Source organism: Bos indicus x Bos taurus, chromosome 23 (genome assembly GCF_003369695.1).
Source record: "Bos indicus x Bos taurus breed Angus x Brahman F1 hybrid chromosome 23, Bos_hybrid_MaternalHap_v2.0, whole genome shotgun sequence".
Lineage (NCBI taxonomy): Eukaryota > Metazoa > Chordata > Mammalia > Artiodactyla > Bovidae > Bos > Bos indicus x Bos taurus.
The window spans coordinates 49,881,910-49,899,940 of NC_040098.1; the positions used below are offsets into that span (position 1 = coordinate 49,881,910).

General features: G+C 50.8%; 1 protein-coding gene across 1 annotated transcript in view; it reads left to right on the plus strand.

Moving 5' to 3' along the window:
- F13A1 (coagulation factor XIII A chain) overlaps positions 1-18,031 on the plus strand; it is a 143,551-nt gene that overhangs the window by 110,623 nt on the left and 14,897 nt on the right. The window contains exons 11-13 of the mRNA XM_027524821.1: positions 2,676-2,829; positions 8,518-8,805; positions 14,658-14,818. Coding sequence (XP_027380622.1) covers positions 2,676-2,829; positions 8,518-8,805; positions 14,658-14,818 — 603 coding nt within the window. The remainder of the gene's footprint in view (positions 1-2,675; positions 2,830-8,517; positions 8,806-14,657; positions 14,819-18,031) is intronic.

The following is an 18,031-nucleotide window of genomic DNA, read 5'->3' on the forward strand; positions in this document are numbered from 1 at the left end:
ACCCAGGTCTCCTGCATTGCAGGCAGATGCTTTACCATCTGAGCCACCAGGAAAGCTCTCCCATTATTCCCCACTCCACTTTGGAAGTGCCTGTGTTGTGTGACCATCGCCTTTCAAATCTATGTGCAGGGCTAGATGGTCTCTAAGACTCCTTTCCACTCAGAAGAAATTAAACATAGGACGTTCACAGGTGGTTCTGATCTACTTGCCAACCTTGCAAGGAAGGTATAATTAAACCCAGGCTCAGAGACGTTCAGTAACTTGCCTGAAATCACACAGCCTAGGTCCAATATTTCTTCCACTTGTGACTGTCCTACCATGCAGATGCAACTGCTCTTGGACAAACTTTCTAGGCTCCTCGGTGCTTCTCATATGCAGTCAGGATGGAGAGCCATCACACTAGTGGCTAAAACTGAGAAGAAAGCTTGCACACATCTCCTGGAAAGAATCCTTTCCCTCCAACACACCCCCTCCCTACATGTGCAGAAGTCACTTCGTGTGTGTGTTTCTCCTCTCCTCTTCCCACAAGGGACAGTGTGGTGGGCTGGCCTGAGGTTTCAGCTGATATAATCACTGCTGACCATGACTTCAGCCACTAAATTAAAAGATGCTTGCTCCTTGGGAGGAAAACTATGACATAGGCTTTTTACAGACAGTGTATTAAAAGGCAGAGACATTACATTGCTGACAAAGGTCCATATAGTCAAAGCTATGATTTTTCCCATAGTCATGTACAAATGTGAAAGTTGGACTATAAAGAAGTCTGAGCACCAAAGAATTGATGCTTTTGAACTGTGGTGCTGGAGAAGACTCTTGAGAGTCCCTTGAACAGCAAGGAGATTAAGCCAGTCAATCCCAAAGGAAATCAACCCTGAATATTCATTGGAAGGACTGATGCTGAAGCTGAAGCTCCAGTACTTTGGCTGCTTGATGGGAAGAGCCTACTCATTCGAAAAGACCCTGATGCTGGGAACGTTTGAAGGCAAGCAAGAGATGGTGAAAGACAGGGAAGCCTGGTGTGTTGCAGTCCATGGGGTTTCAAAGAGTTGGACATGACTTAGCGACTGAACAACAATGAAAAATTTCCTAAGCTTTGCTCAAGGGAAGACAAGGATCTAGCCACTTCCATGTGCAGCCTTGTCTCCCTGGAAAACTGGAAGCGGCCATGAGGGCTGTTTATTAAGAAGGGCTTTGTCGTCATTGTTGCTGTCACTTGCACTGAGGAGGGAGCGGTCTGTGCCTGCGTGGCCTCCTCCAGGGGAACCTTGAAGCTCTCAGAAAGCTCATTGAAAGTTTCCTTCAACTTTTTTGCCCAAAATGAGAAATACTCCTCAGGTGTCTGTTCTGTCTGCTCCCATCCTGATTCCTGATTCAACATTTAGTCTTTCACACCATGTCCCGAGTACCGCCAAGCCCTGGGCACCGCACAGAGGAGCAGGGCCCATGCCTTCATCCTCAGAAACCTGAGGCAGTGCAGGACCACCTGGACCCCAGCCTGGGACCCCCACTGCGTGGTGCGGTGGTCCTTGGGGGTCAGGCAGGAGAGGCGGTGTCCTGTGATAATCCAGCGAACAAATATGGGCCACCCAGCAGGAAGGTCAGGCTGTGTGCTCAGACCACCCTGGGTGAAGATCAGGGCCTGTGGGATGCCCACCCAGGGGAAGAGTCGGGGCGTGTGCCGTGGGCCTGCACCTGCCCATGTCTGCACTTCTTCTCCACCACCTCCCCACCCTGTGAGCACAAACACTCTGCTGACCCTCTGGCTCGTAGTGCCTCATCCATAAAACAGAGATAATAGTACCTACTCGCAGGATTGTTGTGGTGGGGTTTAAATTAAATCATTTAAAACGTCCTGAAACATTATGGGTCAATAAATGTTGATTGTTTACCTTCCCCTGAGCAGAAGTCAGACTTCTTGTAAATTCAGAAATTTGTGAGAAAGTAGAGAAAAGTTGCCCTCTTAACCTCATCAAGTTTTCCCAGCACCTGGTAATGATCGTTGCATTTTACTTGATTTTGATGTTTACTAATCTAAGTGAGAATCATATCCACATAGATTTTACCTCGCTCAGTCCCAAAGTGTCCCTACGAAACTGGCAGAGCAAGTGTAATTATTTTCATTTTCTGGAAGCAGGAATGAGGTTCCGAGGATAAGATGTGTACTTTTTAACAGCACACACCCAAGATCAGAGCCCACGTTCTCTGCAATTGATCCCATGCATTGTAGCGGCTGGTCTCTCGGCCTATCACGGGCTTCCTTCTCTCCATTTATTTAATTATTTTAAGCTTTAATGGGGTAAATTTGATATTCAGAATGCAGACATTTAGTGTATACATCTTGATGGGTTTGAACATACGCATATACCCAGAAAAAACATATTTCCCAGAAGCCACCCAGCAGACTGCCTCTTCTCTCTAGAAGTAGGTCACTCTGTTACTGTCAGCTTAAAAGAAGCTTGAGAAAGAGAATAATAGACAGGGTGCTTTCCGTTCTGCCTTAGGAGGTAGAATTTGCCAGCAAGAAAAAGGAATGAAAGAAATGGTTGGTGCTTGAATGACTTAGCATGGTGGATAATGTCATCTGCAGGGCTCTTAGACGCTACACTATTGAGAGTTAGAGGTTTTGGGGACAAGGACATCTGATGATGGCTAACGGCCTCCTCTCCCGTTTTTAGGTCAACAGTGACCTTGTTTACGTCACAGCTAAGAAAGATGGCACTCATGTGGTTGAAGCCCTTGATACCACCCACATTGGGAAATTAATCGTGACCAAAGAAATTGGAGGAGATGGCATGAAGGACATCACGGACACCTACAAATTCCAGGAAGGTAAGCGGCTGCAGCCACATGAGGTCTCTGTCCGCGTCACTGTGAGAGTCGCCGTCACCGTGAAACACGTTCCGGAGGAGGCGTGGCCTTCCGTGGCACCCGAAAGTTAGAACTCGAGCAGCTACGCCTCGCACCACAATTCTCCATTTCGTTTTAGTTTTACTTGTTTGTTGGCTTTGAGCAGAATTCCCCTTTACATGGCTTCTGAAATAATTGGTTTAAAGTCGCATCTATTTTGACAGAATATAGAATGCGTTCTTATTCATAAAAATATGAAAGAATCTTAATTTTAATCTTAATAGAAAACATTGCATAACTAATGTAATTTTAGTTCAATGATGAATTTTAAATAACTATTCACAGTTGTTTGCTCTTGATGTTGTTTAGTCGCTAAGTCATGTCTGACTCTTTGCGACCCTGTGGACTGTAGCCCACCAGACTCCTCTGTCCATGGGATTCTCCAGGCAAGAAGACTGGAGTGAGTAGCCATTTCCTTCTCCAGGGGATCTTCCTGACCCAGGGATGGAACCCATGTCTCTTGCATTGTCAGGTAGATTCTTTACCACTGAGCCACCTGGGAAGCCCTCACATTTGTTTAGAACCTTGTGAGCTTTTTTCATATGCATTGTTCCATTGACTTGGAAATTCCTTGATAGGAAGTATAGGGAATATAAATGGAGGTAGATAATATAAAATGAATAGGACATGACAACTTCACTGATTCAGGCCAATTAGGTTGAAGTCCTGCTTCAACCATAAAACAATGCTAAGGTGGTTTTGTTCACCTTTGGAGTGTGGAGTGTTTCACGCAGCGCTGCTGAGTTCAGCCCCATCTCAGTCACTGCTGAGTGTCTACTGTCCGCCTGAAGCTGGTTTGGTGCTGGGCATCCCCACAGTGAGAAAGACCCACTCTCTGTTTCTGGCCAAGCGATAGGTTCATTCTGCTGAAGGGGCTTTGAAAACAAAAAGGGACGCTCAGTCCAACCAGGAGATTCAGAAAAAGCAAAGCCTGATCAGAGAAGTCACAGACCTCAGTTAAAGGAAGCTGGACTCAAGCTTCTAGGAGATGGGAACATGATAAAGGCATGGGGTGTAAAGCAGCAAGTGTGTTTAGGGTCCTGCAGGTAAAGAATCCACCCACAGTGCAGGAGACTCGTGTTCGATCCCTGGGTCAGGAAGATCCCCTGGAGAAGGAAATGGCCACCCACGCCAGTATTCTTGCCTGGAAAATCTCATGGACAGAAGAGCGTGGGGGGCCACAGTCCACGGGGCTGCAAAAGAGTCGACTTGACTTAGCAACTGAACAACAAGGCGTTACTTATGCACCGGCCTCCGAGTGCCCAGAGGCTGGAGTGAAAGTTCCCCAAGGCCGGTCGTGGACAGGAGGTGAAGGAGCTTGGGGGTCTTGATGGGGACATGGAATATATGTTACAAATGATTCACCACCAGAGCTTCTTAGGAATGGCATTTATTTTAGTGAATGGATAAAAAATGAAGAATAATTAGCATACACCTAAATATTCATCAGTATTCCTGAAATGCTGAGTGCAGAATGCATTTTAAATATTTTAGATCGGCTCCCTACTCTTGTTTACAAAAGCAATTTGCACTATAAAGAGAAAGTTTGCTGAATTGAGAACTCTTCTGCATAGCATTAGAGATTCAGGATTTGTGTCACGTGAAGCTGTGAAGCTGTGCTGTGCTCCTGAAACGGTTGGTTCTTCTCTTCCTTGGCTTCCATTCACTGCACAACAGATACAAAAGACTTCTTTTCTTTTTGACTTTTTTTTTCTAAAAAGAGTGTTTTTAAAAAACATAAACACAGTGAAACAGAACAGATGAGCAATGCCCTTTTGTGACAGAGTGTCAGGCGAAAAGGTTTGGAAAGGAAAAGCAGCCCACGAAAGAAGGGAAAGAAACCGGCTGCAACATCCACTCATGCATTCATTCATCCTTCCAACAAGTTCCTGTTAGCCACCCGCCGCATTCCCAACACTGTCCACCTGGAGACTCCCACACCCTGCCTCGCCATCTAAGGGAGAGACGGGCAGGCAGTGAGCCCTCAGCTTGCCGGGTGGTGGGTGCCCAGGACAGGGGTGGATGAACAGATGCCCGGGGACCACGGGGACGTTAGCAGTGGACTATATTCCTTGTGTTGTACGTATATCCTTGTAGCTTATTTTACACATAACAGTTTGGACTTGTTAATCCCCTGCTCCACGCTGCCCCTCCCCCTCCTTGTTGTCACAAAGCAACAAGTACTGGGAAAAGGAAAGAAGACCAGGTCATGTGTTAGTGAGAGACGAGGGGACCAGGGTCATGTGTTAGTGAGAGATGAGACGACCAGGTCATGTGTTAGTGAGAGACGAGCGGACCAGGGTCATGGAATTGGGGGGCACCCTGAGAAGCTGACATTTGAGCTGAGATCCAAACGATGAGAAGAGGCTTCGTTAGACATAAAGGGGACTCTCATGACACCCAGGTCATGAGAAGGTGGTTTTGACCTTGGTTCTGAGCCACAGAGGAGCTGTAGGAAATGTGACCTGGCTTTAGATCATTCCTTCAGCCCCCAGTTCATGGCCCTGCGTTATGTGCAACATCAGAGCACAGAATAGAACTGAAGAGAGCAGGCGTTCTGCCCGAGTGGGGGGGCCCTGCGGCTCCTGCCTCCTCCCTGGGCCTGCGCTTCCTGGCAACCCCAGCCCGCCTCGCTGCTCATGCGGACGAGCTGGTCCCCAGAGAGAAGCCAGAGCTTCCTCCATCCGTGACCCACAGTCACGGATGTGACTCCAACCGTGAAGTCCCTCCTGTTGCCAGAAGCTTCCACTGCCCCTCCCCCACTCGGTCAGCCCAGCCCTTGCCCATGGAGGCACCTCTCTGCCCGTGACCATGCTCCCACTGCTGGTGTTCACCTCCTGCATTCTGCCTAAATGCGTATTTGGTGCCCGTCCAAAGCGATAATCATTAATGCTCTCTGTCTTGGGGAGCTCTTTGCCAGATGCTTTCTGCTAAAATATTTCACTGCACTTTGCTTGTCACAGCCCCCCCCTTCCCTTTAGAATTATCTCCCTCTAATCGATTGTAAACATGTGGCCTAGCCAATGCTTGTCCTGGACCAGTTGTTTCTGGCTCATTCTTGTAGTCTTGACAAGCAGGGAAATTGCTAACACACACACACACACACACACACACACACACGGAGAGAAATGCACATTCACTTGGTTGGCAACACCTGCTGGCATTTTCTCTGTCTCTGAAAGGTCCTGGAAGCTTCCGATTCGCATGCACATCCTGCCTCTAAACCACCTACCAACCCTGCCACACAAGGAAAGCGATGGCAGTGACAGCACTGCCCTGCAGAGTCGTTCTGAGGATTAGATGAGACAGTGCGCAGCGCGCACTTGCCAGGACACCCGTCACAGGTGTTGCTGTTCAGCCACTGAGTCGTGCCTGACTCTTTGTGACCCCGCAGACTGCAGCATGCAGACCTCCCTGTCCCTCACCGTCTCCTGGAGTTTGCTCAAGCTCATGCCCATCGAGTTGGTGATGCCATCCAACCATCTCACCCTCTGTTGTCCCCTTCTCCTCCTGCCCTCAATCTTTCCCAGCATCAGGGTCTTTTCCAGTGAGTCGGCTCTTCACATCAGGTGGCCAAGGGGTTGGAGCTTCAGCTTCAGCATCGGTCCTTCCAGTGAATATTCAGAGTTGATTTCCTTTAGGATGGACTGATTTGATCTCATTGCAGTCCAAGGGACTCTCAAGAGTCTTCTCCAACACCACAGTTCAAAAGCATCAATTCTTCAACACTCAGCTTCTTCATGGCCCAGCTCTCACATCCATACATGACTACTGGAAAAACCGTAGCTTTGACTAGACGGATCTTTGTCAGCAAAGTGCTGTCTCTGCTACCTATCACAGAGTTAGCTCTTAATGATAACTGTTATCATCATTGACCTCTTCATCTCTGTTGCATTTCATTGTTAGGTAAAGTGGGAGAAAACAGCTTAAAAATTAACATAACTATAAAAGTCAGCATTTTTATTTCAAAGTGATTGTTCTTTTGCTAGGCACTGGCAGGACTGGCTTTTTTTGTTTTTTTTTTTTAGGTTTATATCATTTATTTATTTACTGCATCTTCATTGCTGCACACAGGCTTCTCTAGTTGCAGACAGCAGGGGCTCCTGTCTTAGTTTCGGCTTCTCCTGTTCCGAAGCGGAGGCTCTAGGCACATGGATTCAGCAGTTGTGGCACATGGGCTTAGTTGCCCCAAGGCACGTGGAGTCCTCCTAACCCAGGGACCGAACTCACGTCTTCTGTACTGGCATGTGAATTCCTATCCACTGAGCCAGCAGGGAAGCCCCAGGATGAGTTTCTATAAGCCAAAGAATTTGCCTCTGCGTCACACAGGCACCAAGATACATCCAGAGGAAGTCAGACAGTAAAGACTACTGAGGAGGGTCAGCCCAGTCGAGAGTCACCAGCAGGGGCTCTGAGCCCCGACTTGTGCCTTCTTAGCTCCCCACGTGCATAGCGCCACTGTTTGATTCTTCCATCTCCCACTTTCTTCCCATCTCTCCTACCACCACCACTTTGGAAACCCTACTTAAGACATTTTCCTAAAAACAGCACACACGTCTCAAACTCTCCCACCAGATACCAAAAGGTGTCCCTCAAAAAAGATGTGTTCAGTGTCATATGAGTTTGGGAAACCTTATGTGAAAGTAAATAATTCTCAAGATGTCCCTGGTAGTCCAGGGGGTTAAGACTCTGCCTTCCAATGCAGGGGTGAGGGTTCGATCCTTGGTCGGGGAGCTGAAATCTCACATGCCTCAGGGCCAAAAATCAAAACATTAAACAGAAGCAATATTGTAAGAAATTCAATAAAGACTTTAAAAGGGGTCCACATTAAAAAAAAAAAATAATAGCCTTAAAATAAAAGTAATCAAATCTCACCACAGTTGGGCTCCATCTCAAAACCTTGGCCAGGTTAATGAATGCTGTGGACACCCAGGAGACACCACGGCATAGCTCCCTGTGGGGACTTGACCTCTGAGCCTTCTGCGGGGGAGGCTTGTTCTCACTGAGCTGAGTGTATGGGCCGGGTCCTGCTCGGGGAGCATGATCTCTGCACCCTGATGGAGGCCCGTGACAGCAGAGAAAGGAGAGCGGGGTGGGGCGGCGTCGGCCAGAGGGTGGGTCAGCGGGAGCACGTGGGGCAGGCCCAGACGGAAGGATACCAGGAAGAGAGATCTCGCCAGGCAGACCCACCAATGGGAGAAAACTCACGTTGTAGACGGTGAGAGGCAAGATGCAAGTCCTCCAGCGGCGTGGCTAGGAATCTGGGAGGGAAGCAAATAGATTCCACAGTGTGAGAGAGTTAGGTTTTGTCAGTTCTGCCTGATGAGCCCTGAAACAGTGGCCATGGAAAAACAACCCGTAGAGTAAGCTCTGGAGCAACCCCTGTTCAGGTAGATCGAACCCAGCAGCCTGGGCAGGTTGACTCTCCGGGAACTTGACTTTGCAGAATTCATAACATAGGATGGTGAAGACGCCCATAAAGGGAAGCCGTGTGGCTTGCAGAGGCAACCCAGCAAGTCCCGCATGTGCACCCGCAGCCCTCTGTTCATTAGGGTGACTTTCTCGTGGGTGGCTGGCGTGCCTTTGTCCTCATCTCTGCACCTCTCCTAGGTCAAGAAGAAGAGAGGCTGGCCCTGGAAACCGCCATGATGTATGGGGCCAAAAAGGCCCTCAACACAGAGGGCGTCCTCAAATCGAAGTCTGATGTCCGCATGAACTTCGAGGTGGAGAACGCAGTGCTGGGCAGGGACTTGAAGGTCATCATCACCTTCCGGAACAATGGCTCCGCCCGCTACACTGTCACAGCCTACCTCTCCGGAAACATCAGCTTCTACACCGGGGTCTCCAAGGCGGAATTCAAGAACAAGACCTTCGAAGTGACCCTGGAGCCCTTGTCCTGTAAGTTGACGGGGGGTCTGCTCCCTCCAGGATGTGGGAAGAACACCGCACGCATCACTAGGCTGTTGATCCACCCCCTCACACACACACAAACCTTTATTTAGTGCCTACGAGTCCAGATATTATTTTGTGCTGGTGACACAGCAGAGTTGCTCATGGAGTTGATGGTCTCCTGGAGGAAAGATGGGGGCTGGGCAGGAAACAATTGAATAAGCGAATATACACGGCTCTGCGTGGAATAGGAAAACACGAAGCAGGGTAAGGAAGACAAGAAGCGCCAGTAAGGGGCGGGGTGGCCAGGGAAAACGTCTCTGACAGGGTGACGTTTCACAGAAAACTAACAGCAGGGAAAGAGCTTTCCAGCCAGAAGAAAAAAAAAAGAGGGAAGGCCCTGAGGCCAGGGCTTGTGCGACGTGTTCATGAGCAGCAGGGGGCCAGGGTCAGAAGGCGTCTAGAGAAGGATGGGGGCACCGACCAGGCCAAGCCTAGAGGACTCTGAGGACTTTGTTCTGATTCCAGCGAGCTGCAGGGCCACGAGGGGGGTGTGAGCAGAAGCGTGCCCTGGTCCGACTTGGGTTTGAAAGATCACTCTGGCTGCGGTGTTGAGAACAGACCACGGGGCCGTGGAGCTGAGCTTTCGGAGAAGTTACGACGCTCTTGTGATAGTTCCGAGAGAGACGGTGCTGAGAGTGAGCACGGCGCTGAGAGCCGTCCGGTCTGGGCGTGTTCGGAAGGCCGAGCTCTCAGGACCGGCTGACTGGTTGGGTGTACGACGTGAGAGAAGGAGGCTGTGGAGGAAACTAAACGAGATAATATATATGGAAGGCTTCCCGCGGGTGGGCTGTCAGCACGTGCTAACTTTCAACATGTTCACACTTCGGGAAACTGAGACCGGAAAGGGTGAGCTGAAGGGTTCAAGGCCACACGTAGCAGTTAGAAGTAAAGTGGTACCGGAAGCCTCATGCCATTCAGGTAGGGGTGGTGAGTCAGCTCCAGGCATCCTTGGGCCCTAAGGGGGCTAGTTCCTGTTACCTGGGGTCCCGTGGCCCCTCAATCCCCCAGACTAGGAACTGTACACCATCCTCTCCTGACCACTAGAGTTCCATCTCAGACTTCTTCCCCTCCTCTCCCTGATCCAGCAAAAGCATGAGCTCACCTGAGCTAGCAGACTAGAAGGGCATGAGACCTTAGCCGTCTGTCATCCACCCCTGGAGGTGGGGCCCGACTCAGTATCAACACAGCTCCCACCACTCAGCCCACCCCAGGCTTGTCCTGAATAACCTGAAGGGAGTCGGAGACTGTTTTTTGCTTTACCCTGCAAGCAGGTGGCACTAACTGCATGCAATAAACTGCCCGTTGCAGCTGAACGTACATTGCAGTGTACTGCAAAAAAACACAGGATTCTAGACCTTGATCAAGCAGGTCAGGGTCTATTGTCGGAGGGTCTGTTGCAGAGAAAGTTTTCCAAGTCAATCAGGAGCATATTTTCCAGATTGACGATTAAAGGGGATCTGTGAGCTAGAATCAGCTGGGAAGATGTGAATAACTTAAACCTTTCAGTATCTTCCAGGGTGCTATGCCTTCCACTCGGCTATATTTAGTTTTCTTTGCATTTTTGGGAAAAGAGACAAGGCAGCCCCTGTCTGTGTCTCCCTTGGCTTTCCCCAGACACCGTCAATGGTGCTGGCAGGATCCCAGCTCCACCACTCAGAATGAAAACCTATTCTTCTTTCTCTTGCCACGTTTAATAAACTTTATCTAGAACAATTTCTTGTGCAGTGGCAAAACACAGCACTTACATAACGTACTATTTTAGGAGCCTGGTCTCTGGGGCTCAGAAACACAGCCCAGTTTCTTCAGTGCTAAGATTTAGAGGATATTCCACCTCAGAGAATAAAGAGACCCGAGGCCAACAGGATCAAGGCAGAGCAAGTCTCTGTAAAGTTGTCAGGCACATCTCAGTAGCCTAGACATCCCCGTGGTCAAACACGGCCCTCTAGAAATACCAGAGGATGTGCATTATTATTACTGTTATTACGGGAGGCTGCTAGAGGCAAAATGCATGTTGAAGGCCGCTCACTTTGCCGCCCCATCTGGCCCATCTGGCCACAGGTCGCACGTGCTCCTCTGAGATTGTCTCCAGTTGAGGGACAGAGTTTTAGTCTTCTGGACAAGTCACTGGTCTGGGAGCCATGGGGGAAGCAGGGTCCATGCTCAGATGCAAAGAACGCAATAGGTGTGTGTCACCCAAAAAGGCAGAATTCGAGGGTCAAAGTCAAGGCAAGTTCACGGATTCAAAAGGCGGCCCTCAGTAGGATAGGATGGCTCCAGGAAGCAGGCTGAGTTGTTGACTGCTCGTCCAGGGCAGACCAGTACCTTCTAATAACTCTGTGTAGCCCATGGCTGACTCCCAGCCCAGGCACTGTTCTCTTTCAGGCCTGACCGTTGTTGCGGGGCTGTCGGGTGAGTGGTAGGATGTTTAGCAGCATACATGGGCTTCCCTGGTGGCTCAGATGGTAAAGAACCCACCTGCCAATGCAGGAGACACAGGTTTGATCCCTGGGTCAGGAAGATCCCCTAAAGAAGGGCATGACAACCCACTCCAGCATTCTCACCTGGGAAATCCCATGGACTGAGGAGCCTGGCGGGCTACAGTCTGTGGGGTTGCAAAGAGTCGGACACTGAACATGAGCAGCTAAGCACCTGGCCTCTACGAAGGAGATACCAGCATCTACCACCCAGCGGTGACACCCTAAAAGGTCTCCAGTCATTATCAAACATTCCCTGGGGTCAAAACGTGCCCCCCAACACACACACCATTGACAACCACTGGTCCAGATGACCATTCTTCCCATTTCACCAGGAACTGCCCATGTTCCGGGGACAGGACTTTTAGTTTCAAAACAGACCATCCAAGTCCACTCAGGTCTGCCCTAACACCACCCCATCTCCTGTAGAACCCCTCCTGGGACTTCAGGAGCCTTTCAGCCTAGAATATGCATCATCACATCATTGTATTCAAATGTAGATTCTGATTCCCTGGACGAGGGCGGGGCCAACAACCAGTATCTGCAACCAGCTCCCAGCTGGCAGAGTTCCTGCTAGTCTGCAGGCCACAGCCTAGCTGCAGGGACCTGGGTTGGGAGGGCCCAACCTTCCACTGAACTGAGGTTCTTAGAGGGCTGATCCCAGCGGGTGAAGGGCCCCCCGGGTGTCAAGCAGTGCTTCTCAGGCCCGCTGTACATAAGGGTCAGCTACAGAGTGGTCAAACAAGACCTAGACCCCAAACCTCCAAGACTCTGATTGAGTTGGTCTGGGGTGGGATCCAGCAGGGTAGGTTCTTAAGTGTCCCCCAGTGACTTCGAGGTGGAGCCAAGACTGGGCTGTCTCAACCCCCAGTCCTCCGTGTAGAGACCTTGAAGCAGCTGGTAGGCACAGCCTGGCGATCCATCACCTGGGCGCCCACAAGGCAGGAGGCCTCCCTGTGCCCTGATCGGTGCTCACCCCACACAGCCTTCCAGCCCCAGGTCCACTTCACCCGCTCACAATGGGGGGCCAATGAGAAGATACACATGTATATATACCAGATACATGCACAGATATACATAATGCAGACATGCATGTAGAACACTCTCCACTTTGGGAATTGTTTCCTTTGACAACTTCCACTGAGGGGAGGACTCTTTGGCCAAAAGCAGACAGTGAGCAGGCCAGCCATGGAGGAGACATTCAACTCCGTGCAGGGGGAAGGAGGCGTGAGTGCCCCGTGCCCCGGCGGCTAACCACACAGCAGGGGCACTGGTTCTGCCCAGCACAGGCTCGGCCTGCAGGACAGCAGCCCTTGGCCCCCTGGAATCCTGTGCTCTGGAAAACGAGAGTGGGAGGAAGTGTGCAGGGCAGCCAGGCAGAAGCCCACCGCGGCGGTCAGAGCCACAGGACAGAAGCCCCCTCCTCGGCCCAGATGGTGAGCAGAGGGGAGCCGGGACCAACTCCCTGCTGCTGGGGTCCAGCCCCGGTGGATCCAGGGAATTCCAAGCAGGAACGGCGACGGTGAGGATCAGGAAACAATTGCTTAATTAAACGTTAGTTAAGGATATAAAGAGTGGTTAAATAAGGATAGCTCAGTGAGAAAATTCAGTGGAGAAAAGAGGCGAATAACTTGGTTTATGTGGAAAGCTAATAAAATTCCAAGGCTAGGAATTTACGTCACCTTCATAGGCCGCAGGTGTCCTCCCGTCCTCCCGAAGGAGAGGAGACACTAAGGCCTCCCCAGCCAGATCTTAGAAGCCCAGGCATAATTAGTAGGCTTGACAAGCCTCCACGCCCCAGATGGAAATTCAGCCAGAAGGTGAGAGAAAGAACGACATGGGGAGACCAAGTTTCGGTGAACAAAGCCCACAGTTTATTTTCCAAAGTAGTTTTTATACCTAAGTTATGCATAGAGGATAATGGGGGAAGGGGTAGAGTCATTCAGTAAGCCAGGCTTTCTTCCTGCAAACTTATCATATGCAAAAGTTTAGGTGATTTACATCATCTTCTGGCCAGAGGGCCTGTCAACATTTTAAGATCCTTTCTTCAGAAAACTTATTTTTCTCTAAAGGTGATTATTCTAAAGTCAGGAGCCACCCTCCGAAAGCATTAGATAAAGTTGCATTCCTATAGGGCAAAGGTGTGGTGGGCTGTAACAAGAAAAGAATTAACTCAAGGGTCCAAGGTTACAAACATTAAAGCTACTACTTACATTCCTATACACCAATTATATTAATCAATACACTCCCAGGGACACAGTAGGTAGGGATATGGAAACTTAGCAGCAAACATTGGCCCAACAAGTGAAAAACCCTTCACCAATACAATTTCTAATCAATCTTTTAACTGCTCAAAGGAATCTGTATTTAGACAGTTTAAACACTCTTGTCATGCCCAGGAACTTTATTAACTGGAGCTGTAAGTTAACTCTTTTTCAGAGAGAGGTGGTGGGGGACAGCCCCCTGTAAAGCCAGAGGTCTAAGTGAGAGCACAAAGCAGTAAAGTACGCAGACTCTGGTTTTGGGGGTAGATGCTCGAGAATTTCCAGGGGGACTCCTGAGGCTCGATCCCGCCTTTGTGTATGCCAAGCCTCCTTCCTCATGACCTTTGCCACGGGGAGAGGTCCTCACGCTGGCTCCCGGCACCCCGCTGTCCAGATGCAGATGCCATCCTCCCTGGCTTGTCCCCAAGAGCTCACCTACATTTGGCACAGAGGTCTTTTAAGTTGCAGATAGCAGAGGGGGTGGGAGACAGTTGAACGTGTGTGTGAAATAGGTTTCCACCACTTCTTTCTCTTAAATAGAAAACTCAAATTAGGTTGGAACGGCAAGAGTTGGAGAAAAAGTGTGGTGCCAAGGAAACAAGGAAAAGGTTCAAGTAGTCAGCAGCTGCGCTCAAGCATGGCCCGTGGCTGCCGTGAGACGTTTCCTATCTCAGGAGGGCGCTGGGCACCGGGGCCGTGGGCGTCCCCGCCCCATCTGCTGTCACGGAGCTGTTCGTGCACAGGTCCAAGCAGCCGCAGCTAAAGCCTTCCGGTCCTTGGTTTTAAACCTCTTGTCGTGCTGCGTTTTATTAATACAAGAGCGAAAGCACTGCTGGGAAGATGGGACACGTTTTCTCTAGGAAGGCTTGACTGAGTGTTCCACTTCCAGCACGTGCTTTGCCCAGAAGCCGAGTGCTCCTTGTCCCTGAGGGACTCTGTGTTCCGCTCGCCCTCCCCTGGTGGAGGCTGTGCCAACGGGGAGAAGACGGGGCCCTCGGGGAAGCAGGGAGCATCTCCTCCCAGGTTCTGACACCGGCACGTTTGTGTTTCTTCTCTCCAGTCAAGAGAGAGGAGGTGCTGATCGGAGCGGGCGAGTACATGGGCCAGCTGCTGGAGCAGGCCTTCCTGCACTTCTTTGTCACGGCTCGAGTCAACGAGACCAGGGACGTTCTGGCCAAGCAGAAGTCCATTGCGCTGACGGTCCCCAAGGTCGTCATCAAGGTCAGTTGCTGTATCTCAGCCAGGCAGGAAGGCGAGGCTGCTGCTGAGGCCCCCGGCCTTCGTGCTTGTGAATGTGCGTGTGCGAGCGTGTGTCTTGTGTCCTGCTCCCCCTGCAGAGAAGAGGAACTAGGATCCTCCTGTTCTTTGAAAGAAGTGAACTGCCCTATAAATAGATGTGCACATGTAACACTTTTCTCTTCTCTCCAGATTTAAATATATAGATGTGGCTGCAGATATAAATATAGCCTGTGGGTATAAACACACTTGTGGGGGAAGATGGAGATGTGTAAAGGACACAGATAGAACTCAGTGTCTCCAGAATCAAGTGGGTCAGGCGTGGCCTCAGCAGCTGCCTGGATCCCCTCCCACGTGTGCTGCTGCCCGTGGGGTGCTCACTGCGTACAGCAGAACGCACAGACCGGAACGTCCGCCTGGCGGCCACGGCGTTTCATTTGTGACACACCTGGCCACCACCGGCCAGAGGCGGACACGGAGGATTCCACCACACGGCTCCCTAGGAAGCTCCCACACGCCTCTTCCCGTCAATTACTTCCCCCGTCACCAGGACAGCCGCTCTTCTGACTTTCCCACGTATTGCCTGTTTGGCTAGTAGTTCATTTTTTAAAATAATTTTTAATTTAGCTGTTAGTCCCTTTTTCTTTTCTTTTTATTTATTTTATTTATGTGTGGTTTTGGCCTTGCCACATGGCATGTGGGCTCTTAGTTCAAACCCACAGCTCCTGCATTGGAAGTGGAGACTCTCCACCACTGGGCCGCCAGGGAAGTCCCGCTGGTAGCTGTAACATTTGCCTCTCCATTTTCACCATTTAACATCTGTCTCAGCGGAAACCTCTGCCCAGATGACTTAAAGGCACTTGGCAGAGGGGTGCTGGGCACAGGTGGGAGGAGAAATAAATGTGGCGGCCTGCTGTTCCCACGTCTCAGGAGCATCAGCAGCTTCGGCACCCACATCCCAGAGACCCATCCTGCCCTGGGAGCAGAAGCCCGGGCCTCCAGCAGGGTCCTTGGGCGTGACATCTCATGTCAGCCTTGTCCAGGGCTCAGAGACCTTCCCAAGCTATTAAGAGTGATGAGCACAAATCAAGGTGCATTCCTCTAATGTGGTGGGTAATCAAAGTCTTGGAGTCATCTGTATTTTAAAGCCTCTGGAGGGGGCGGGTGGGGAGGGGCAGTGAAGCCCTGTGTCTTACAAATTCCTGCTCTGAGTCACTTGTAAAGCTGGTCATTATTGTGTAGCGCTCAGAATGGCAGCCTCCCCTGGGTCCATGCCCTGTGGATGGTGATCTATCCGAGGGCTACCCTGCGATGGGTGCCACTAGGCTGAAACTTGGGCCCCCGGAGGCAGAGAACCCTGGACCCTCCTTTTCTAGAAAGGCTGGAATCCTGACACCTCCTTGGTTCTTCCACCTCAGCCCCTTTTTCTGGGCCCGTCACAGCAGCATCCCACCAGAGGCCTGAAGACACAGAACAGAAATGAGGGCTGCAGGCTCTGCAGGCAGAGCAGGAGAATATACAAAACGGAGGGGTGGTGTTGGGGGTCCCCCAGAGGCACCGCCACCCCCCTGAGAACGGGAACTCGGGGTGCTGTGACCGCGGCCTGCTCACCACGCACGGGGCGCCCCCTCCTGGTGAGTTCTCCCAGAAGCCACGCGGTCCCCTGCAGGCCCCTCCCAGGGGTCGGGGAGGCTTCCCTTCCCGCTCCTGTTCAGACTCCACCTCCGAACCGTGCCCACCAGAGGCAAGGCCCGCGTGCTCACCTAATTAGGCACCGACAGCTCGTCCCCGTGAAGGACTCAGGAGAGAGCCTTCCCAGATGGGAAGTGCTCAAACCGCAGCACAAAATAGAATTTAATTGCACCGCTGATAATAAACTGGGCGTATAAAGGAAGCTGATAACTTTAATCTCTTAGACATTATTAATTGAAGGATTATTGGTGAGTCGTCTTCCGAGTGTACTTAGACGGCAGCTCAATTCCCCAGGGGCAGAACCCAAATCCCTTCTCTTCCAGCTCGAGTGACCTGGGCCGGGATGGTATAGTTGACCAAGAGCTGCAGGGGGTGCTTGTTCTTATATTTGTTTTGTCTTTTATCTCTGTAAGCACATCAGGAATGCAGTTCTTAGAGGAAACTTATTTAGAGGTAGGACTTCCCCGGTGGCTCAGTGGTGAAGAATCCGCCTGCAATGCAGGAGATACAGGTTCAATCCCTGGGTCAGGAAGATTCCCTGGAGGAGGGCGTGGCAACCCGCTCCAGTATTCTTGCCTGGAGAATCCCATGGACAGAGGCGCCTGGAGGGCTACAGTCCATAGGGTTGCAAAGCATTGGACACGATTGAGTGACTGAACAGCAACGACAGGGCCACTTGGCTGGACTCGAGCAGGAGAGAGAGGGAAAGCCTGGCCTCCGTTCAGGTGTGTTCAGGAAAGGAGGCAGGAGTGTGGTCACGTATGCATTCCCTAACCACTAACCTCACTGACCACATCAGCCCCGAGGATGAGCTCAGCGGGAGCAGGTGAAGACGTGCTCCTGGGTGAGGTGCCTGGCGCCCTGAAAGCCACCAGGGGTCCCTGAGCTGTGAGAGGCCCTGACTGCAGAAATGCGCTGCCTGGCTGGGGTCCCAGAGCCTCCTGCCTTTCTCTTTTCCCTTCAAGCCTGTGCCCAGAGCTCTGTCTTCTGGGCACCCTGGCTCAGCCTCAGGGCTGGAGCTGCCTGAGTGCAAGTTTGCAGCTGTTCTTGGCCTCCCCCTCCTTTCTGGAACAAATAGAGACCAACCTGGACCACGATGGGGCCCACCTGTCTGGATCCACATCAAGTCAACCAAAGTGCTCAGGCCAGTGGACACGTCCTTGCCGCCTAAGAACCCCATCTCGCATGTGACCATATCTCGCATGTCTCCTGTGACCACAGAGATGGGAACTGGGTTAAATTGTGCTCCCAGTTAACTGTTCCCTGCACCCACCACGCGTGAGTCACAGTGTGTGAGCCTCATATGGAAAACGGCAGGAGAGAGTCATTAAACTTTAATGAGCACATATCTCTTTTCCCAGGCTATCAAAATATTTTGATGAGAAAAATATATTTTATTAAAATCAGATGTAGAATTTTTCTCTGCCTTCCCATGTGTTGATTGTTGTAAGAGGCTTTAAGTCAGGAAAAGATTCTTCAGCATTTTGATGGTTGAAGTGAAAGTCA